At 59.1% G+C, this 21,912-nt stretch overlaps 2 protein-coding genes across 4 annotated transcripts; one reads left to right on the plus strand and one right to left on the minus strand.

Annotated features, from left to right (window-relative positions):
• Positions 1-982: 982 nt before the first annotated feature.
• On the plus strand, positions 983-16,388 carry INPPL1 (inositol polyphosphate phosphatase like 1). Of its 3 annotated transcripts, none has more exons than XM_038005517.2 (29): positions 983-1,095; positions 2,044-2,430; positions 5,533-5,596; positions 5,691-5,841; positions 6,070-6,190; positions 6,426-6,566; positions 6,801-6,894; positions 7,001-7,090; positions 7,261-7,356; positions 7,458-7,608; positions 7,699-7,805; positions 8,117-8,219; positions 8,314-8,510; positions 8,820-8,937; positions 9,559-9,655; positions 9,945-10,083; positions 10,194-10,293; positions 10,394-10,482; positions 10,760-10,841; positions 10,974-11,063; positions 11,576-11,689; positions 11,821-11,909; positions 12,391-12,478; positions 12,570-12,725; positions 12,955-13,033; positions 13,129-13,269; positions 14,407-15,079; positions 15,330-15,463; positions 15,551-16,388. In XM_038005517.2, exons 2-29 carry the CDS (start codon positions 2,249-2,251, stop codon positions 15,639-15,641), a joined length of 3,777 nt encoding a protein of 1,258 aa, XP_037861445.1. In that variant the 5' UTR covers positions 983-1,095; positions 2,044-2,248; the 3' UTR covers positions 15,642-16,388. The 3 variants fall into 3 exon arrangements, with proteins under 3 accessions (XP_037861445.1, XP_037861444.1, XP_037861446.1); XM_038005516.2 differs by lacking the exon at positions 983-1,095 and adding an exon at positions 1,156-1,251; XM_038005518.2 differs by lacking the exons at positions 983-1,095; positions 15,330-15,463 and adding an exon at positions 1,156-1,251.
• On the minus strand, positions 15,854-21,367 carry PHOX2A (paired like homeobox 2A). The gene is made up of 3 exons (XM_008020019.3): positions 20,959-21,367; positions 18,285-18,472; positions 15,854-17,499 (listed from the first exon to the last, which is right to left on the minus strand). The coding sequence occupies exons 1-3, from the start codon at positions 21,173-21,175 to the stop codon at positions 17,050-17,052; spliced, it is 855 nt and encodes a 284-aa protein (XP_008018210.1). The 5' UTR covers positions 21,176-21,367; the 3' UTR covers positions 15,854-17,049.
• Positions 21,368-21,912: the final 545 nt, after the last annotated feature.

Genomic DNA, 21,912 nt, shown 5'->3' on the forward strand with positions numbered 1-21,912 from the left:
GTTATCTCTGGGTCTCCCAACACCCCTTTCCCTTTGGATAAGTCTTTGTTTGCACACTCCTACTACAACTGTCCCCAGAGAGGCACAGGTAAGCGTCTGAGAACACCCTGCAGGTAGGTGGCCCAGCTAGGACTAGAACCCAGGTGTGCAGACTCCTAGTCCAGGTCTCTCCCCCACTACCAAGGAGTCCCCTCACATCAGGCTCATCTTTTCTTATACTAAAAGGTGGCTGATGAGGAAGGTGGCACAGATTGTTGGATCAGTTATTGGGTTCTGGAGGCACTGTTGGGTGGGTGGGTGGATCTCTTAGTTGTTACATTTATCTAGTGTGGAAGGCCCCACAGAGCCCCTTCCACGTCCCAGGCTCTGTTCCAGCTGGGTTAAGTCAATGCATATTTGAAACAGACGAAGGAGCTCGCGGGACTGACCCGGGCTCCGTCAACAGGTTCAACGTAGCAAAGTGAAAGTTCTCTCCCAGGTTAAAGGGATTCTCCCACGGCGGCCCAGGAGATGGTGGCGGCGGGAGCCCGACTGGAGGCCTGCGCCTTTAAGGAGCCAGGGGGCGGAGGGGCGGGGCAGGAAGACGACTCCCCGGAGACGCCGCCACCGGCTAGATCTTTTTTTGGGAGGGGGCGGGCCAGACCCTTTTATGGACTCCGCCCCCTTTCCAGCGGCCGCGTCCCCTTTCCGCTCACGGCGTGAGGGGAGGGAGCCAGGGGGTCGTTGAAGTGGACCCCGTCTGGGAGCTCCCCGCTGGGCGTCCGGCCCGCGGAGGCGCGAGTTTGCTGACTCGGAGGGAGCCGCTGGGGCGGGGGCGAGTGCTAATAATACCCGTTTGTCCCTCAGCCGCGCTTTACAGTTTACACAGCTGTCACCTTCGTTCCTCCTTAATTAATAATAAAAATAGCCGCCGTTCGGGAGCGCGGGCGGGGCGCCAGGCCCGGTGCCGAGCGCGGTACGAGCCTGGTCCCCAGAGCCGGTCCTCGCCACAGGATCCCCATTTTCCAGAGCGGGAAGCCGAGCTCAGTCCCACGCCGCGACTTGCCCGAGGTCACCCAGTGGGCCAGCGGCTCCCGGACCGAGGCGCGGGGCGGGGTGAGGCGGGGCGCGGTGCTGCCCCCAGCTCCCCGGGGCGGCGCGGGGCGGGGCGGGAGGCGCGGAGGGCGGGGGCGAGCGCGGATGGCCATCTTAAGTGGCCGCCTAGAGCCCAGGGCCGCTGTCCGGGGAAGGGGCGCCGGAGCAGCCCGGGAGGTGGGGGTCTGCGTGCGGCGGCCGGGATCCCGGGAGGGAACTTTCTCCTAGACGGGCCAGGGGATCCTTCTGGCTTCGGACTGCTGATACCCCGCAAGGCCCGGCCTGCGGGTGTTGGGGGTGGTGCCGAGGAACTTGGCCGAGAGGGGGAAGGGCTCTGCCGGGCTGGGAGGGGCTGCGTGAGGGGCTCGAGAACGTCGCACTTCGTCTGGGGGTGTGTGGGGGAGCGGATCTTCCCGCAGGCTTTGCCGGAGAACGGCCCCCATGGAGTTGGGGGCTCAGATCTAAGAAGGGGCTGCATTTCGCGGGAGTTGGGGGCCCTGCCTGCCTGGGTGGAGGGAAGAGAATGGGTGGGGGGGTCGTCCTGGATCCTTCGCAGGTTTGGGGAACTCGATGCAGCCAAGCTGTACGGGGGCCGAGAGGAAGAGCCATGGAGTGGAATCAGACCATTATGGGGTTTAGGGGTCATATCATTGGGAGAACTGAGAAGCGCTGAATTCTCCAGGGGGTGCCTGGATCCCGAAGCGTCGGGCCAGGATTGGGGGACTTGGATTTCGATGGGGGTTTGGGGACTGGATCTCCTCGGGTGAATGGTGGGGGCAGGATCATTGTGGGGTCAGAGAGGTCCCGGGCCCTGCGGGAAGGTGGGGGCACAGTCCCCGCAGGAGGAGCTGGGGGCAGGGGCGGCCCCGGCTGCGGGCCGAGCGGAGGGGGAGGGGGCGGCCGCCGGCTCTGCGCTCCGCTCCCGCCCCTCCCCCGCCGCCTCTGAACAAACTTTTCTTTCTCTTCAAGTTGAGGCCGGCGCTGCAGGCAGCGGCGGCTGCGCGGCGAACGAGGCGGCCTGCGCGGTGGAGTGCTGAGTCCCGATCCCCGGCTCTGTCCGGCCCACGGATCCTCAGGCCCGGGCCCCGGGCCCGGCCCCAGCCTCAGCCCCGAGCGTCTCGGGGCGGATGGCGCGGGGAGACGGGCGCGGGCGGTGCTGAGCCCTGCGCGGGCCATGGCCTCGGCCTGTGGGGCGCCGGGCCCGGGGGGCGCGCTGGGCAGCCAGGCCCCCTCCTGGTACCACCGCGACCTGAGCCGCGCGGCCGCGGAGGAGCTGCTGGCCCGGGCGGGCCGCGATGGCAGCTTCCTGGTCCGAGACAGCGAGAGCGTGGCGGGGGCCTTCGCGCTTTGCGTCCTGTGAGTGGGGCGAGGGCTCCTTGCGGGCTGGCGTGGACAGGGAGCGCGGGCACGGCGGGGTGTGGAGAGGGCCCGGCTCAGGGTGCGTGGGGCGGCGGGACGCCAGACCTGCTTCCACCCCCTAGAGTGGGAACCTTGGCTTTCTCCTGGGTCTGCGGAGGAACGCAGGGGCACTTCCTGCTGTGTGTCTGGGGGCACTTTCAGGAGCCTTGAGGGCAGAGGATATGGGGTTCTGCGGCCCAGTGTGACTGTGATGGACGAAAAATTCGGGCATTCCCCGGCAGACCCCTTCAGGCATCCTCCAGGTAGAAGTGAGCAGGGGAGAGGATGTGCATTCCACGTTGTGTGCAGTCCCGTTTGGTTAGGGACTGAGTGGTGAGCAGGAGAGGGAGTCGGGGCAGAGGGACTGACGGGGTGTGTGGGGATGCCTGGCAGCTTCCTTAGGGCCCCTTTCTGTGCTTTGGGGTTCTGACTGGCCGTGTATGGCTGGTGGGGGCGGTGGTGGGTGGTGTAGAGAGGAAGGCTTGGGGAAGCAGAGGCTGAGGCTGTATGGGACCTTGCCATTATTTCTGAACCAATGAGTGAGTGAGCCCTGGCTCTGGGCTGGAGCCCTGGTTACCTGGCTGCCCTAGCCCTGAGCTATGAGTGCTGAGAGCAGAGCCATACTTCGTCCTTCTCTGAGTGGGCCAGGTCCTGTGGCTGTGCCTGTCAGCCGAGTGTGGTAGTGGTGCTGGAGTGAGTTAGCACTCCTGGTTTTGCAGCCTTCTACCTGCTTTGTACCTCCTGCCCTGCAGTCTGACATTGAGTTGGCTTCTGTGGGCCCAGTGAGTGGGAAACTGGGGGGGCTGCTTTATTTAGATCAGTTATTTAGATCTTTATTTAGGTATTTCTTGGCCTTTTGAACCCCCTCCCAAACTCCTGTCTGGCTGTCCTGGCCATGGCCTGAGCAGGGCTCAGCAACGCCCGCGCCCGCTGCCCCACGCCATCTGCCCGGCTTACGCCTTTGTTCTCCTGACATCTTTGGTGAGGGGGCACATTAGCCTAGACCACGGGAGACTTTTTTTTTTTTTTTTTGAGACAGAGTCTTGCTCTGTTGCCCAGGCTGGAGTGCAGTGGTGCGATCTCGGCTCACTGCAACCTCCACCTCCTGGATTCAAGTGATTCTTCTGCCCCTGCCTCGCGAGTAGCTGGGATTACGGGCGCTTGCCATCAAGCCCGGCTGATTTTTGTATTTTTAGTAGAGATGGGGTTTCACCATATTGGCCAGGCGGGTCTTGAACTCCTGACCTCAAGTGATCCACCTGCCCCGGCCTCTCAAAGTGCTAGGATTACAGGTGTGAGCCACCTCACCCAGCTGGGGAGACATTTTTAATTGTCACAGCTGGGATGGTGCTATTGACATCTAGTGGGTAGAAGCCAGGGATACTGCTAAACATTCTACAGTGCACAAGAGAGTCCCCCACAACAAAGAACTGTGCAATCCAAAATGTCAGTGGTATGGAGGTTGAAAAACTCTAGCCTAGTCAATTGACCCAACAAGGAAGGAGCCCTATAAGTCTCAGCTTAGGCCTCAAGTCTGAGGCCCAGTAGGGGGAGACTAAGGAGGGACAGACTAGGCAGATGAATATCCCGGAGTCCTGCCTCCCAGCCCCCTCTAAGGCATACCCCCTAATTAGGCTGGGGAGGGAGGCAGGTGCTGGGTCAGCTGTTGAGTGGGAGGGGGACAGCTGAGGGCTGTGTCTGGGTGAGGAACATTATTGTCCCAGGAGGGGGAGAATCCTGGCCCCATTGCCAGGGGAGGCTGTGAATGGGGTGAGGGGTCTGTCTGTGAGTGGGGGCTTCAGGTTTGCCAGCTGACTCTGGCTCCTCCCTGCATCTCAAGAGCCTGGGGATAAGGATCAGACGTGGACGATCAGACATGGGCAATATCTCAGATTTGCCAAATACACACATACTTGCTTACCTTTATACATTCCGGGTGTTCATGGATAACATGCAAGACACGTTCCTGCCCCAGCAGGCACAGGCAATCTGACCAGCAGGCTAGGATACTGGCCCTGGCTTTTGCCATGGTTTAAAACCCCAACTCCACCTTTTACTTACTCTGTGACCTTAGGCAAATGATTTTTCCTCTTTGAGCCTATTTCCTCAGCTGGAGAATGGGGATAATAATATCTGTTTGGAAATGTGAGAATTAAATAAGATTGATAGGACACTGGGTACCCAGCGTGTCACAGATAGGATTCAGTTAATGGTATGCTATTGTAATAAACACAGATAGTGTTTATAATAGTCTACAAAGGAACACCCAGTGACAGACACTCACCCAGCATAAGCAGCCAGGAGAGCCCCTGAGGGGGCCACGGTATGGGGGTCCTCACCTCCCTCCTGCCAAATACCTAGGGTGATTCCTGGCTGACTCCTTGGGGAAGCATGCCCTGAGGTGCGGAGGCAGAGGATCTTCCATACCCCACTGATTGTGCACCTGGCTCAGCTGTCACCTGCTCAGCTGGGCTTCTGTCTGTCAGCACCCCTCTTGCCCCTCCTTGGCTTGGGGCTTCTAGAGGCCCAGGTTTCCCATGGGGGCCGTCTTTGGTGGGAAAGCCTAGGGTGATGTCCCCACACTCCTCGGCAAAAGTGCCCTAGACATACCCGACTCAGCAGAGCCAGACAGCAGCGTAAACACGGGAGGCACACACGCGTGTTAGCATGTTGCCCGTGTGTGCAAACAGAGGCTAACCAGGCTTCTGAAGATTCTTAGTTTGGCGGGGGGCCCAGACTGGTACCACAGCCCACAGGGGCTGTTTAGACAGCTGTGGAGGCCACAAAAGATCTCCCTGTTGCTTCCTGGGCCCTGCCCTGTGGTGAGTGTGGAGTCTGTGTAGGTCTGGTGGGGAGAGGGGGGTGTTCTGGTCATTCCTCCCAATAGGCAACACCAGGAGGGTGGAAGTGGACCGGCCCCATCATTAACCCTGTGAGGTGGTTTTAGGGAAACCAAGCAGAGGGGGTCGGCGTGCTGAGCCTGCTGGCAGGAGGAAGGGGTGCTTTGGGTCTTAGACCCCAGCCTGGGGGTGACAGATTCTGGCCCTGCCTTGGCATCAGGTATCAGAAGCATGTGCACACGTATCGCATTCTGCCTGATGGAGAAGATTTCTTGGCTGTACAGGTAGGAGCTTGGGTCACTGACCCCTGACCTTGATCCAGCCTAGGGCTTGGGGACCTGCTGGCTGACCCTACCTCCCCCTCTTGCTGGCCCACAGACTTCGCAGGGTGTGCCTGTGCGCCGCTTCCAGACCCTGGGCGAGCTCATCGGCCTGTACGCCCAGCCCAACCAGGGCCTTGTGTGCGCCCTGCTTCTTCCTGTAGAGGGGGAGCGAGAGCCGGACCCACCGGATGACCGGGATGCCTCAGGTACTTCCCAGCGTGCAGGTCCCCTCCCTGCCCCTGTCCCTTGGCTCTGCCTGCCTCTTCCCATCCCCCCTTCTCAACCCCACCTCTCCTGTAACCCCCTTTTCCTTGGCCATGATGCCGGGGCCCTTTATCCTTCTTTCCATGGAAGTCACTTTATAGCTGCATCGTGCCTCCTACTCCACTGAGTGTGGGAGGTCCAAACGGCTGCCCACTGACCCCTGCCTACAGATGGGGAGGATGAGAAGCCCCCGCTGCCACCGCGCTCTGGCTCCACCAGCATTTCTGCCACCGCTGGGCCCAGCAGTCCCCTCTCAGTCCCTGAGACTCCCACAACTCCAGCTGCTGAGAGGTGAGACCCCATCCCATTCACTGAACAGGAGACCTTTTCTCCTCTGAGAACGATTTCCCTACCAAGGGTGGGGAGGCCTTCTAAGGCCCCACTAGGAACCTCTACCCCACCTCAGCCCAGAGGCAGATACCCCGATCAATCCTGGTTGCCACAGGTACTGTCTCTTCTAGGGAAGGGGCAGAGGTGTGGGACAGGTCAGCAGGACCTCCACTGACTTCTTAACCCCTCCCCAAAGTGCTCCCAATGGACTGAGCACCGTCTCGCACGAGTACCTGAAAGGCAGCTACGGGCTGGACCTGGAGGCTGTGCGGGGTGGAGCCAGCCACCTGCCCCACCTCACTCGTACCCTCGCCACCTCATGCCGGAGGCTGCACAGGTATCTGGGACATCCAACCCCCTGTATTACACCCTTACCTCTGACCTGTCCTCACCTGCTTCCTGGCTGTACAGGTGCCCTGATCTCTGACCCTGAACAGTGAACTAGCCATTGCCTCTTGACTTTCCTCACCAGTACCCTTTATCCTTGTGGTGAGGTGGAGGCTACACACAGTGCCCCCTCCCCTATACTTAGGTCGGGGTGGGGGTTCTTTTGATCTGATGTCTTCTCTAGTGAGGTGGACAAAGTCCTGTCAGGCCTGGAGATCCTGTCCAAGGTGTTTGACCAGCAGAGCTCGCCCATGGTGACCCGCCTTTTGCAGCAGCAGGTAGGATTGTAGGGAGACCTCTGGGAGGTGGGTTCATGTTCTGGAGCTGGGTGGGAGGCTCTGTGTAGGTGACTCATGTACAAGCCTGGTTCTTCCTCCCCACCAGAACCTGCCACAGACAGGGGAGCAGGAACTAGAGAGCCTGGTGCTGAAGCTGTCAGTGCTAAAGGACTTCCTGTCAGGCATCCAGAAGAAGGTAGCATGACCTCTGACCCTTGACCCCCAATTCACTGGCCACTGTCATTGGCCTAGCACTGATCTCATCCCTGAGTCTGCAACTTAACATTGGCCCCAGCATCAATTGTGCCCCTCCCTGCCCCAGCCTTCAGTGTGTCCCCTGACCCCACCCTGCCCTGTTCCCTCCAGGCCCTAAAGGCCCTACAGGACATGAGCTCCACAGCACCCCCGGCTCCGCAGCCATCCACACGTAAGGCCAAGACCATCCCCGTGCAGGCCTTTGAGGTACATGGCAGTGGGGCCTCATAGGGCAAAGGGTGGTTGGAGGTGACCAAGGTGCTGCCTGCTCCAAGGTCTTGTCAGCAGCCTCCCCACCTGGCCTACAGGTGAAGCTAGATGTGACCCTGGGTGACCTGACCAAGATTGGGAAGTCGCAGAAGTTCACACTGAGCGTAGATGTGGAGGGTGGGCGGCTGGTGCTGCTGCGGAGACAGCGGGACTCCCAGGAGGACTGGACCACCTTCACGCACGACCGCAGTGAGCCAGGGCCAGACCTGGGAGGGGTGGGCAGGGTGGAGCCCCTGGCCCAGGGGCATAGGCCTGTGTGACCCGTCCTCCATGCCCTAGTCCGCCAGCTCATTAAGTCCCAGCGTGTCCAGAACAAGCTGGGTGTTGTGTTTGAGAAGGAGAAGGACCGGACTCAGCGCAAGGACTTCATCTTTGTCAGTGCCCGGGTGAGCAGCAGGCTGGGCCAGGCCACTGGGGACTGTGGGAGTCCCCCACATGGGTGCTTCCCATTGGATGGGAAGAGAGGGAACACATGATGTAGGCATGCCATCCCTCCTGGCAAGGGTGGGTCTGACAGCGTAGAGGGTGTTGAGAACGGGTGGTTGAGCAGTGGGTATACAGTGCTTGAGCAGTGGGTATACAGTGGAGAACCAGACAGACCCTCTCCTCATGGACATGAGCCAACTGGCAGGGTATCCCTCTGGAAGGGGGGCTTTCTGGATGCCTACCTGCCCCTGAGTGGCTGCTGTCCCCCCAGAAGCGGGAGGCCTTCTGCCAGCTGCTGCAGCTCATGAAGAACAAACACTCCAAGCAGGATGAGCCCGACATGATCTCCATCTTCATAGGCACCTGGAACATGGGTCAGGCCTGGGCTGGGGCTGGGGCGGGAGAGAGGGATGGCTCCAGAGCAGGTGCCTAACCCCTCCAGACCCAACTTACCCCCTTCACCTCCAGGAAGTGTACCACCTCCAAAAAATGTGACATCCTGGTTCACATCGAAGGGTCTGGGGAAGACCCTGGACGAGGTCACAGTGACCATACCCCATGACATCTATGTCTTTGGGACCCAGGAGAACTCAGTGGGTGACCGCGAGTGGCTGGACCTACTGCGCGGGGGCCTCAAGGAGCTTACGGATCTGGATTACCGCCCGGTGAGGGGGGGGTCATCTTGTCCAGGCCCCTGTCCTCACACACCACCTCCAAACTATCCTACTTGACTTCATGGGCAACCCCGGGAGCACAGCTTCACTGGCTTTTTCTCTGGTCCCTGAGCATATCCTTTGGGAGATCTGACCTGAGTCCTTCATGCCACGAGAGGAACCATTTATCTCCAGTCCCTCAGGAAGAGGGGTGGCAAGCCTTCCTATCCTGTGATGGACACAAAAGTCTATTTACAGTGCAAGGGGAAATGCAGGCAGTGGGTGTAGCAGGGCAGTGGTGACCATGCACTCTCTACCCAGATTGCCATGCAATCACTGTGGAATATCAAGGTGGCAGTGCTGGTCAAGCCAGAGCACGAGAACCGTATCAGCCACGTCAGTACATCCAGTGTGAAGACTGGCATCGCCAATACCCTGGGTAAGCGGGGCTGGCAGGTGCCCAAGGGTGGCAGCGTCCCTCTGTCCATGGCTTCTGCTTCCTCTCAAGCCTAGTATTCCCCTTTTTTGGTGATCTTAGTTTTCCCATATATAGGGTACTTGGAACTTTGAAAAGTATATTCATATTCCACATCTCTCCCAGCACCACTGGGAAGGCAAGGCCAGGATAATTACCCCCGTTTCACAGATGATAAAACTCAAACCCAGAGTGGTTGAGTGACCTGCCCAAGGTCACATAGCAAGTAAGTGGTGGGGCCAGGCATTGTGCCCAGGTCTCCTGATTTTTATAGTCTGGTGCTCTCCCAGGAGAGATTCTGCTCAGAATTTGCAGGACCTTTCAGTTTCACCCTTGGGGTCCCCTGTGATCTCCAGGGGCTCTGCTCACACCTGCAGACAGACTCAGGCCATCCACACAGACCATGTGTGCCCAGTGAGGACCCCCCCCCCAGGGAAGGTGTGGGTGTGTGCAGGGGCCTGCCTGTGTCACAGCGTCTGGTGGCTCAGTGGGAGGATCCTCTCACTGCAGCTTTGAGAGGCAGAAGGGAGACTTGGGAGCCCTCTGAGGGTGACCCAGGCCTTCCTCTCTTGCTTGTCCTAAAAGGGAACAAGGGGGCTGTGGGAGTCTCCTTCATGTTCAATGGCACCTCATTTGGCTTTGTGAATTGTCACCTTACCTCAGGAAATGAGAAGACGGCTCGGTGAGGGGGCACCTTTCCCATGGTCTCTTTACACCCATCCTGTTCACCTGAGGCCTGTTCCCGCTCCCATATCCCAGCCCATGGCCCTCCCGCAGGCCTGTCTCCAGAGACCCCCTGCTCTCTTACCCCAATTCAAGACCCTTCTGTTCCTGACCCTGACCTCGTCCCCAGGGGTCCGGATCTTTATCCCATCCCTGACTCCTGAGACTTCTTCCCTTTACGCCTATCCCTGACTTCAGGCTCTGACCCTGGGGATCTACCCCTCCCCACCCCACACCCCTCACCCTAGGAGGAACCAGAACTACTTGGACATCCTGCGGCTGCTCTCGCTGGGCGACCGGCAGCTCAGTGCCTTTGACATCTCTCTGCGTTTCACACACCTCTTCTGGTTTGGAGACCTCAACTACCGCCTGGACATGGATATCCAGGTGTGAGCAGGGCCCTGCCATGGCTGTAGGGAGACTAAGGGTCACATGGGCTATCACCCCTGGCTCTGGCTCAGGAGGAAAGTTTCCAGCCTTTGCATCCTGCACCTCAGGAGATCCTGAACTACATCAGCAGGAAGGAGTTTGAGCCCCTCCTCAGGGTGGACCAGCTCAACCTGGAGCGGGAGAAGCACAAGGTCTTCCTTCGATTCAGTGAGTGTGGGCCCGGCAGGTGGTGATCTGAGGACTAGGAGGCTTGCAGTATCCCTGGGTATCAGGGCCCTGAACCCCACCTGTCCCCTGCTTTCCTCAGGTGAGGAGGAGATCTCCTTTCCACCCACCTACCGCTATGAGCGGGGTTCCCGGGACACATACGCCTGGCACAAGCAGAAGCCAACTGGGGTGAGCCAAGAAGATGGCATGGGCCTTGGGGGACCCCAGGCCTGCGATGAATCAAGAATTTGGGTCAAGGGTATGGGTTTCTGCAGCTTCCACTCCAGCCTCCATGGCCCCTCTGAGGCCTCTGGGTGATCCTGGGTATTGTGAGGATCCGAGAAGGGAGGTGGGTGCTGGGGCCCCTTGTAATAGAAGTGTGGGGACTTATCAGCTCTGGAGTGGAGTCCATGCCAAGCAGCCCCCTAGCTGTCAGCTCTAACCATGCTGCCATCCCCTGCCCCAGGTCCGGACCAATGTGCCCTCATGGTGTGACCGGATTCTGTGGAAATCCTACCCTGAAACTCACATCATCTGCAATTCTTATGGTCAGAGCCTCCCGGACAGAGTGATGGGAGATCTGGGGTGGTCACTATCTGGACTCTGCCCTAACCTTGGGAGGTGGGTGCAGAGGGTGGGAATATTCTCCCTGAGTCCCCATTCCTATCGCCTCTCCCCAGGTTGCACTGATGACATCGTCACCAGTGACCACTCCCCTGTCTTTGGGACATTTGAGGTTGGAGTTACCTCCCAGTTCATCTCCAAGAAAGGTGACTGTTCCAGATGTGCTTGTGGATGTGGCATAATCTGAGTGGGCACAGCTGGTGGCCTCAGGATGTACATAGGTTTGACTATGTAAGTGTGTGTGTGGGTGTGTGTACCAGTGAGTGCAGGAGTGCTTCTCAAGGTGTGATGTGTCAGGGTGTCTGTGCGCTGGGGCCATCACAAGAATTATGTGCCCATGCTTGTGTGTGTACATACGTGAGTGTACACGTATCTATGTGCCTGTGTCTGTCTGGGCCCACGTGTATGTCCCTGAGTATGCCTGGACATGTGGCAATCCCGCAGGCATTCTGGTCCCCAGCATCCTCTTCAATGGGCATTTTATTCTTGGGTTGTCTCTTTGCTCTGGTCCAGGTTCTGGGCTCTGGAGTTTCCCTGTTGGTGGCCCTGCCTCCTTGCTCTGGTCCCCTGATTTCATGTCCCAGGGCCCTGCTTCTCTGTCCCATTCCTCCTATGATCCTCTCAGCCCTCCTGTTTGCTCTTTTCCCTTTCCCCTCAGGGCTCTCGAAGACTTCAGACCAGGCCTACATTGAGTTTGAGAGCATCGAGGCCATTGTGAAGACAGCCAGCCGCACCAAGTTCTTCATCGAGTTCTACTCTACCTGCCTGGAGGGTCAGAGGCGGGTCAGGGGCTGGGTGTGGGCCAAGGAGAATGGGAGGCCAGAGGGTGCAGTCAGCCCCCTACTTAGTGGGAAGGGAAGCTGAGAGGTGGTACTCAGTTGGGTGTCTCCCACCCTCACCCAGAATACAAGAAGAGCTTTGAGAATGATGCCCAAAGCAGTGACAACATCAACTTCCTCAAAGTGCAGTGGTCTTCACGCCAGCTGCCCACGGTGAGGCTGTGGGCAGGGCCCCTGCTTATGGGTGAGGGCACAGAGAGGGGTGCAGAAGAGTTTATTGAGGAGCCTGCCTGGGAGGGAGTGTGGGGCCAGCAGAGCGTGTGTGTGTGTGTGTGTGTGTGTGTGTGTGTGTGGGCGTGAGTGAGGATAAAGGCCTTTGCTTTATTCTGGGAGTGTGGAACCTTGTTGCAGTTTGTTCATTCATTCAGGAGATGCTTCTTGAGCTTTTGCTAAATGTCAGGTCCTGTGTTAGCTACTGAGAAAATTAATTAGTTACAGTGATGCTAAGTGCTGTAAAAGGCCTGTATAGGGCTGTGTCTTCTGCATTAAGGATTTGGCTCTTCTCTGAAGAGTTGAGTGTGAGTGAGCACAGATGACCTGAGGGTGGAGAATGAGTAGTGTCAGGGGCAGCATGTGGGAGGGGCAGGAGGAAGTGGCAGGGCTTTGTTCCTCACTGGGCCTCCCTGCTTCCCAGCTCAAACCAATTCTGGCTGATATCGAGTACCTGCAGGACCAGCACCTCCTGCTCACAGTCAAGTCCATGGATGGCTATGAATCCTATGGTGAGGAGTGAGGGGTGCTGAGGGGAACAGGAAGCCAGGCAGGGCCTAGATTGGCTTGGTAATTTGCTGGTTTGTCCCATCTGCCCCTCAGGGGAATGTGTGGTTGCACTCAAGTCCATGATTGGCAGCACAGCCCAACAGTTCCTGACCTTCCTGTCCCACCGTGGCGAGGAGACAGGCAATATCAGAGGCTCCATGAAGGTGCGGGTGCCCACAGAGCGCCTGGGCACCCGTGAGCGGCTCTACGGTGGGGACTTCAATGGGACATGAGATAGGGTGGTGTGAACAGATCTAGGAGGGCAGGACTGGGGGTGTCGGGGGCATGTTGGAATCTCTGGGATACCTGGAGGTTCTGCAGCCACAGCTGGGAATTGTCTGCCCCAAGGCATAGCTGGGAAAGGGCTGGAAGGCCCCGTGGGTGTCTGTGGGATCCAGGACCCCAGGTCTCCTCTGAGTCTCCCTTCCTGCCCCCTCAGAATGGATCAGCATTGATAAGGATGAGGCAGGAGCAAAGAGCAAAGCCCCCTCTGTGTCCCGAGGGATCCAGGAGCCCAGGTGAGCTAGGGCTGTGTTGAATGTCATATGAAAGGGCACCTGGGGGCATCTGGTCAACCCCACTTCATCTCCTCTCTCCTGTGCATCCCTGGCAGGTCAGGGAGCCGCAAGCCAGCCTTCACAGAGGCCTCCTGCCCGCTCTCCAGGTTATTCGAAGAACCAGAGAAACCTCCACCAACTGGGAGGCCCCCAGCCCCACCCCGAGCAGCTCCCCGGGAGGAGCCCTTGACCCCCAGGTGAGAGGAGGAACCTGTCACTGCCCTTGCTTCCCCTGCCCACCTCTATCCATCACTATCCCCTGCAGGGTCTCAGGGCTGGACTGGGGATCGTCAGCTGCTTAGGTGCCCTGCTACCCTGTGGTTGAAGGTGCCACAGCCTTATGCCTGTGGCCACTCTGGCCAGCCAGGCCACCCTTAGGTGTGGCTCTGAGTCAAAGGGAGCAGTCAGCCTTTCCTCTCAATTCCGCCTTTAAAAATGGAATTTGAAATTGTTTTTAAGACAGCTCCCTCCATGTAAACAGACCTAGCTTGAGCCTTCTGCTTAGAGGAGGCACACGGCTTGGCCTGGGATTTCCCAGGGTACCTTCTTTGGAACTCTGTCCTGCAAGAGGCCCCACTTGAAATGGGTTTGTGGTCAAATGAGTTTGGGAAATGCTTTTTTCTAGATTCTTTTCTTAGACATTCCCAGTGCACATTAGTATTACCAAAAGCTCTGAGCATGTGGACAGGAAGGAAACCTCTTTTCAGCTCTGTTTAATATGGTTTCTCAAACTTAATGGGCCAGGAAACTTATTTTCCACATAGTAACTATTAACGTCCTGGGGAATTAGTGCTCTGTGTCACACTTTGGGAAAGTGAGGCTTGCTTTCTAATTATATCCAATGGTTGCTTAAACTTACATAAATTCCTAGGTACAGGTTGGTGCTTTTTTACTCATTTTCAGCTGTTGTCAGTCACCCGGGTTTTAGCCCCAGGTTTGAATAAGACCCACTTGAATCTCTGAGAAAGATTCTGCAGTGGATTGACTGTGGGTGCCTCGAGAGGCTTTCCAAACCTGGCCTCTCATTGGAGGCTTTACTTGACCTGTCTTCTGGCACCTCTATTCTGACCCATTTAGCTTAGGTTTCACAGCTACAGATAAAGATATGAAAGATCTAAGAATCTTAGCAACTGAGGCAAGGGTTATCCATTCAAAGGGTTATCCTCCTGCTGACCTTTATAGATGAAGAAACTAAGGGCAGCTGATGTGCTCAAGGTCATGAGAAAGTCTAGGACCAGGGGCCTTTCTGACTCCTGTCTAGTTCTCCCTCCACTGCTCCCACTGCCTTAGACCTGGGTTCCTGGATCCTGGAGTCATTCTGCTTCTACACCCAGGTTGAAGCCAGAGGGAGCTCCCGAACCAGAAGGGGTGGCCGCCCCCCCACCCAAGAACAGCTTCAATAACCCTGCCTACTACGTCCTTGAAGGGGTCCCACACCAGCTGCTGCCCCCAGAGCCACCCTCGCCTGCCAGGGCCCCTGTCCCACCTGCCACGAAGAACAAAGTGGCCATTACAGTGCCTGCTCCACAGCTTGGGCGCCACCGGCCACCTCGTGTGGGAGAGGGGAGTTCTTCAGATGAAGAGTCTGGAGGCACGCTGCCCCCTCCAGACTTTCCACCTCCACCACTGCCGGACTCAGCCATCTTCCTGTCACCTAGCCTGGATCCTTTACCAGGGCCAGTGGTCCGGGGCCGTGGGGGGGGTGAGGCCCGTGGCCCGCCGCCTCCCAAGGCCCATCCAAGGCCCCCACTGCCCCCAGGCCCCTCGCCAGCCAGCACTTTCCTGGGGGAAGTGGCCGGTGGGGATGACCGGTCCTGCTCAGTGCTGCAGATGGCCAAGACGCTGAGCGAGGTGGACTACGCCCCTGCTGGGCCCGCACGCTCAGCACTCCTCCCAGGCCCCCTGGAGCTGCAGCCACACCGGGGACTGTCCTCGGACTATGGCCGGCCCCTCAGCTTCCCTCCACCCCGCATCCGGGAGAGCATCCAGGAAGACCTGGCAGAGGAGGTGTGTGGAGCAGGGTGGCTGTCTTTGTGCCTGAGGAGTGTGCTTGCCCACAGACTGGTACCCTTTCACTCCACCATTCAGCTCTCATGGTGTCCCCGCTACCCTGAACCGAGCACTGGGAAGTTGGGAGACACATGAATCAGCCCAGCCTTTCCCTTCCTTTTCCCCAGAGCATGCAGCAGAATGTGACTGTCTGCAGGTGTTTCTATGGGGGACACTGAGCTCCCCCTGACATGCCCTGTTTTCTTAGGCTCCGTGCCCGCAGGGCGGGCGGGCCAGCGGGCTGGGCGAGGCAGGCATGGGCGCCTGGCTGCGGGCTATCGGCTTGGAGCGCTATGAGGAGGGCCTGGTGCATAATGGCTGGGACGACCTGGAGTTTCTCAGGTGGGGGAGGGGCTGGCCCCGGGGGCGGAGCTGGGGCCCTCAGGACCCCCTAGCCCATCTCACTTCCCAGCCTGTTTTACTCCACAGTGACATCACCGAGGAGGACTTGGAGGAGGCTGGGGTGCAGGACCCGGCTCACAAGCGCCTCCTTCTGGACACCCTGCAGCTCAGCAAGTGATAGAGGAGGCACCACGAAGCTGTGAACTCAGCGCCCCTCCCTGCTACCAAGGCCCAGCTATGGCCCCAGGGTTGAAAAGTTATGAGGGTCAGGGGAGTATGTCTCTGCCTATTTATTGGGGATCAGCATTCCCCGCTGCCCAATCATTTGCAATGCCCTAATTAGGGCATCCTGCCCTTCGCCTTTTAGGCTCAGGTCCTTTTAGGCTCAGGTCGGAAGGTCAGTTGCCATGGTTACCGAGGACCCTGGTTACTCTGGTGCTGTCCTTTTACTGGACTCCGCCTCCCAGCCCCAGGGGTACCTGTGGGGGCCCATTTGGGTACGTCTGGGCCCCCACTTTCACCAGTGTTTCTGCAGCCTTCCACCGGGCCTGAACCACAGGGGAGGCGCTTCGCTAAGACCTCCCCACCCCCGCTGGGGGTGGGGGCGGGTGTCCGTCCGGAAATGAAGGAAGAGCCCGAGGACCGGGCTGGGGTTTATTTAAACTGTTCTCTGTGGGTTGGGGAGGGAGGGCACCTTAATATTATTGGGGTTGGTTGGGGTGGGGCAGGATCTCAGCCATAAAGTGCCAGTTTGCTTAGTTCTGTCTCCTTGTCCGTGCTGCCCTGCGCTGCGGATGCCTGGCGGCGGGCTTGGGGAGGGAGGTTCCTCGCAGGTCTCAGCCCCGGACAAGGTCTTGCAGGCAGTCTCCTGGGCAGTGGGAAGGGTTGCGGCGTGATGTCTTCAATAAATTAAGTTTTATTTGGATTGAGTAAAACTTCAATAAATTACAAGTTTTTCAAAGAAAAAGGACAACCAAAAAATTTAGGGAAAGGGAATACCTCTGTCCCATTCCCTGGGCAGCCCCTCCACTCCTCCAACAGGTCCACCCTCTGTGCCAGACGGGCTAGGGAAGAGAGGAGACACGTGAGGGACGCATTGGCAGTGGCCACTGATTATCCCGCAACCACCAGCCTCTGTATGGGTGGGGTTAAGGCGGGTGGGCCCAAGGGGTGGGGCAGCAGACTTTCCTGGTCACCAGCATAAGGGGTGACCCAGCCACTGCAGAGCCAGGGAAGGGGGCTGTGCCGCTCCTCCTTGAGGACCTTCACTTTGAGGGCACTATGTTAGGGACAGGCCTCATGTGGTACCGCATCCAAAGAAGGCCAAGCTAGAAGGGGCTCCGGGGTTCTCCTGGAGGGGGTCCCTGTGAAAAGAATTCCGCTCTGCTGGTAGAGAGTGGGGGTGAGGACGAGAGTGGCCCTGACTTGGTCTCCAAAGTTAGGGAGGACACACCCAGGGGTGAGACAGTAGGGAGTGGAGACGGATGGGGACTTCCAGTTGGGTGGCCAGGATGGGAGGGACTGTCAGGTCCTGGAGGGGCAGGGACGTCTCTGGGGGCAGGCTCGGAGCCTCCAGAGGCTGGCAGCTAGAACAGATTGGTCTTCAGGGCGGGGCCGGGCTTCCGGTGAAAGGAGGACAGAACCCCGGAGAAGGGCCCGGGGCCGGACTCGGCCGGCTGCCAAGCCTTAAGCAGTTCGGCCGCGCCTGCGCCGGGACCGCCGCCCCCACCGCCCGCCACACCTGCCCACAGTGCGCCCTTGAGCGGCTGTGGCCCTGGCCCGGGTCCCGGCCCAGAGCCCAGTGCGACGGGCAGTGGGCTGGGGCTCAGGCGCGGGCTGGCCAGGCCGGGCGCAGGCGGCGGCGGCAGCGATGCAGTGCTATCCGGCGTGGGGCTGCATGTGGACTCCTTGGAGTCGTCGTCCTCGGAGGAGCAGCGCGCCTCGCCCTTTTTGGCGCCCGACGCGCCCGCCGCCCCCTTGGCGCTGGCTGCGCGCTCCTGTTTGCGGAACTTGGCCCGGCGGTTCTGGAACCAGACCTGCGGGCACAGGGGCCAGTCAGCCTGGACGAAGGTCGGAGAACGCACGGGGTCAGCCCGCGGCCGCAAGGCTCGAGTGAGATCCTGGTTCGGAGAGAACCAGGCCCGGGTTCTTACTAGTTGGAGGGGCCTTTGGCCCTCCTGCACTCAGCCCGCTGCCCTCTGCGCGCTCCACTGGCCCCTGCCTCCAGATCCCTGGGTTCTTGCCCTTGGGATCCACTCACCCGCTGACTCCGCTGCCTCCCAGCACTCTTGGTCTCCTGGAGGGGACCCTGCCTCCGTTCTCCTCACCCTAAGTTCTTCCCCCAATTCCTTCTTTTAGGAAGCTCTGGGACTTCCCTCCTGGAGCGTTCCAGGGCCGTGGAGAGCAGTTTAGGGCACCAGGAAAACCTTTTGTCTAGGGCGTCCAGTCAAGGTGGGCCAAATGAACATCTGTACACGGAGTTGTACAAATAGACAACAGTCTGCTCTAGCCCGGCTCTCTTCAGCCCTGTGCCTGCCACAAACTCAGCCTCCCGGGCTCCGGGTTTTCAAAGCTGCAGTGCCGGGATAGGGAACCCCAGGGGTGCTGACTGGCCTCCCTCCACTCCTCAGCTCGGCCCTGAGGTCGCCTGGGTCTCTCCCTCTACCCCCTCGGCCTCCCTCCTGGCTTCTCAAGCATCTCTGGGAACGTTCTGCCCCAGGAGGGAGACAGAGCGGAGGAGGCAGCCTGAAGCTACCTTGGGAGATCGGGTCTCCTCCTTCCATGGGCACACACTCTCGTACACACACGTGCATATACGCACCTGCACGCGAGCCTCAGTGAGGTCGATCTTGAGAGCCAGCTCCTCACGCGTGTAAATGTCGGGGTAGTGGGTCTCAGCGAAGACGCGCTCCAGCTCCTTGAGCTGTGCGCTGGTGAACGTGGTGCGGATGCGCCGCTGCTTGCGCTTCTCGTGCAGGCCGGACGGCTCTGGGAAGAACTTGTAGGGCACTGCGGGTGTGTGCAGGGCGGGTGGGGGAGCAACAAGGATAGGGGAGTGAGAAGCAGAGTTCAACCCGTTGTTTCCAGCTCCGAGGGAATCACACGGTTCCCCCGTCCCTGGCCTGGTCCCTCGTCTTGGTCCCAACAGCCTGGGGCGGAGCGTCCACCCTATCACTCAGTGGAGCCCGCGGGATAAAGGCAGATAGAGATCAGGGAGACCCGAGCCCCAAGAGCGGCCAAGGGGAAAGCATAATCCAATACTCCAGCCAAGACACCCCCTTCCCCACCCCACCCCCGTCAACGCCCTCCTCCCAAGCCCTGTTCCCTCCACCTCCCCTTGCACCCCCATTCAACCCCTGCCTCCGGCCCTCCCCTCCTGTCTCTCAGCCCGTCTGCTCCCTCTGTTTACCCTGGCCCTGGATGTCTGTCAAGTCTCATCAGCATTGCCAGGCTTCCCACTAACCAGTTCTGGGCCAAGGCTCTGCAACACAGAACCTCCCACCGGCTCTCCTTTCAGCCCTACCACCAGCCATCCCACCGGCTTTCAGCTGTATACAGATTTGGCTCCCTCCACCCATCAACCTCCCCCCTTCCCAAGCCTCATTTCTTCAATCCTGCCCCACTCCCCTGACCCTCATTCTCCCCTAGATGTCCCCCTCTCCTCTTCCTCATCTTCCTCCATTTGAATCTCTCTTCAACTTTCCACTTCTCGGCCATTCTTCTCTTTGTGCCCATTGAGAAGACTTCCTCCATCTTCTCTTTGCCCTTCTTCTTCTTCCCCAGGCACCTTCTCCATGTCCCATCTCTTCCAAAGCCAACATTGCCCCCTAACTCTCTTCCTATACCCATCCCAGTCTCCACTGCCCCATAGGTAGTGTTTCTGACAGCACCTCCCTTCCCTGTCTCTAACCCTGGTTTAAGTCTTCATATTCACCAGAGGTCTCCAATCTCCATCTTTGCCCCATCTCTCCAGGCCTCCATCTCCCCTGATTCTTGTCTCCAGCACCCCATTTGTATTCTCATCTTCCTCATCTCTATTTCTAATCTTCCTTGGTCCTCATCGCCTGAGTGTTATCTCTATCTCCCCAACCCTGAGTCCCCGTTTCTCCTAGGATTTCCAGTGCTTCCACCTCTGCTCCCCTCTCTCTGTACCTTATCCCCATCTCTCTGGTCTCAAAACCCTGTATCTCTGGAGCCTGTCTCCCCTCTTCCCAATCCCTACCCTCATCTGGCTCAGGGTACCCAATCTCCCCACCCTGGTTCTCATTTCTCCAAATCCAGGTTCTCATTTCTCGTATCTCTCCCCCAGCTCCCAGTCTAAGGGGCCCAGTCTTTTTTTTTTTTTTTTTTTTTTTTTTTTGAGATGGAGTCTAGTTCTGTCTCCCAGGCTGGAGTGCAATGGCATGGTCTCAGCTCACTGCAACCTCTGCCTCCCAGGTTCAAGCGATTCTCCTGCCGCAGCCTCCCAAGTAACTGGGATTACAGGCGTGGGTCACCATGCTTGGCTAATTTTTTTTTTTTTTTTTTTTTTTTTTTTTTTTTTTGTATTTTTACTGGAGATGGGGTTTCACCATGTTGGTTAGGCTGGTCTTGAACTCCTGATCTCAAGTGATCCACCCGCCTTGGCCTCCCAAAATGCTGGGATTACAGGCATGAGCCACTGTGCCTGGCCCTTAGGCCCCAGTCTTCTACTTGGGGCCCCAGTGGTCTTCCCAGGAGGGAAGGAGATAAAATTCCATGAGGCAGGCTGGGACTGTAATCAGAGGGATGAGATGACTGAGAAGCTCAGTGAGGTTGAGGGTTTGGACAGGGACTTGGATCAAAAGGCTTGGGGATGCAGGAGCTGCTTCCATGTTCTACAGGACTCTAGCTGGGAGAGTCTGTGGGGGAATGGGGAAATACAAGTGGCTTAAAAACCCGGGCCCCTTTATTGCGGGCTACGGGATCTGGTTTTGGTGGCTACAGAAGGGTTCGGGCCCAGGCAGCATGGGTCCAAGACAGGGCAGGAAGGGCCTGATGGCCACGGGGGCTCTAGGAAGCTTCCCGTCTGGGCAGCTCAGCTGCCTGCAGAGGTCCTTGCTGGGGGTCATGCATCTTGTGGGGCAGGGGTGACGGCGTGGGGTGCTAAGTGGTGATAGGGCTGAGCTGGGAGCCTTTTTCAAAGATCCAGGGCTTGTAGAGGTTTAGTGGTCAGTCTCTGCAGGTGGTGAGGGGAAGGCCTGGTAAGGGGCCCAGAGCTGGATGGGGATCTATTTCCTTGACCTGAAGGGCACGAGACAGAGATTCGGCAACGAGAAAAAGGAACAGGAGAGATGAGAGGGTGAGGCTCATTCCTGCGGAGGAGAACCTCGTGTTCTGGGGGTCTCTCGGGGCATTAGAGGGTCTGGCCAAGGCAGGAATGGGGGGGGCTGAGGGAGACAGTCGCATTCACTTGGCGAGCGGGCCCGGGGATTCTGCAGGAATTGGAGGGAGGGTTGGGCCGGGGCTGCGCTCACCTGCCGAGTAGGGCGCGGGCTGGTGGTCGCGTAGGGCGCCAAGCGCGCAGTTGGAGGAGCCGAGCGCGGGGCAGGGCGGCCCTGCCGCGGGGAAGGCGGGCCGCAAGGGGCTGTATTGGAAGCCGCCGGGCTGGCTGCAGGCGCCAAAGTCGCCGTAGGCGGACGCCTCCATGGCCGCCACGCACGAGTCGTACGAATTGAGGTAGGAGTAGTCCATCGGCCTGGGGGGCGGGGGCGGGGGCCGGGCCAGGCCGGGTCGGGGTCTGGGTCCGGGTCGAGGTCCGAAGGGAGGTTCGAGCGCCAGGCTCCGAGGACCCAAGGCCAGCTCTTAGCGCCCGAGAGCCCGCCCGCCCCGTCGCGGCCGCACTCAGCCCGGGTGCTACGCAAGTGCAGCCGGCCCGGCCCGCGCGCCTTTTAACGCGCAGGACCCCGCGGAGGGGGGCGAGGCGGGGCTAGCTCCGGCGGGGCGGGGCCTGGGACGCACAGACCCCGCCCCCAGCCGCCCCGACCCCCACCCCGAAGGGTCCCAGCCGCCCTCTTAGGGCTCTAGAGGTGTGGAGCTGGGATGCGCGGGACCCTATCCCAGGAGTGCCTATCCTGCCCCAATCCGGACCAGACCTTCTGTCTCTACACAGCGTCCGAGGCCAGAGGGTACTGACCCTTTTCCCGGGCCTCCCCACCTGCGGCCCCGCGGAAGGGCGGGGACGCAGGCCTGGCGGCGCTCGTGTGAAGAAGTTAATTCAATTCGTTCTGATAACCGAGTTATTCCGATCTGGCCCCTCAGCCCCGCCCCCAGCGAGGTCCCATCCCGGCGGAGATTGCGGAGGCGGCCCAGGAAGGGGGATGGAGACCGGGAAGAGACGGAGCCTGGGATGGGGACAGGGAGGGGACGTGGGTAGACAGAGGAAACAGAGACCGGGAGAAAAAGGGGCAGAAACAGTGATGGAGACAGGG

The sequence above is a fragment of the Chlorocebus sabaeus genome, chromosome 1, assembly GCF_047675955.1.
Source record: "Chlorocebus sabaeus isolate Y175 chromosome 1, mChlSab1.0.hap1, whole genome shotgun sequence".
NCBI classification, from domain to species: domain Eukaryota; kingdom Metazoa; phylum Chordata; class Mammalia; order Primates; family Cercopithecidae; genus Chlorocebus; species Chlorocebus sabaeus.

What these genes read in the sequence shown, in the direction of transcription:
- INPPL1 (XM_038005517.2), top strand. Translation starts at nt 2,249, where the DNA reads ATGGCCTCGGCCTGTGGGGCGCCGGGCCCGGGGGGCGCGCTGGGCAGC. An exon ending in ACAACTCCAGCTGCTGAGAG is followed by an intron (nt 6,191 to 6,425) that starts GTGAGACCCCAT and finishes CCCTCCCCAAAG; the next exon opens with TGCTCCCAATGGACTGAGCA. An exon ending in AGGAAGACCTGGCAGAGGAG is followed by an intron (nt 15,080 to 15,329) that starts GTGTGTGGAGCA and finishes CTGTTTTCTTAG; the next exon opens with GCTCCGTGCCCGCAGGGCGG.
- PHOX2A (XM_008020019.3), bottom strand. Translation starts at nt 21,175, where the DNA reads ATGGACTACTCCTACCTCAATTCGTACGACTCGTGCGTGGCGGCCATG. An exon ending in GCCCGCGCCCTACTCGGCAG is followed by an intron (nt 18,473 to 20,958) that starts GTGAGCGCAGCC and finishes ACACACCCGCAG; the next exon opens with TGCCCTACAAGTTCTTCCCA. An exon ending in TCACTGAGGCTCGCGTGCAG is followed by an intron (nt 17,500 to 18,284) that starts GTGCGTATATGC and finishes CTGTGCCCGCAG; the next exon opens with GTCTGGTTCCAGAACCGCCG.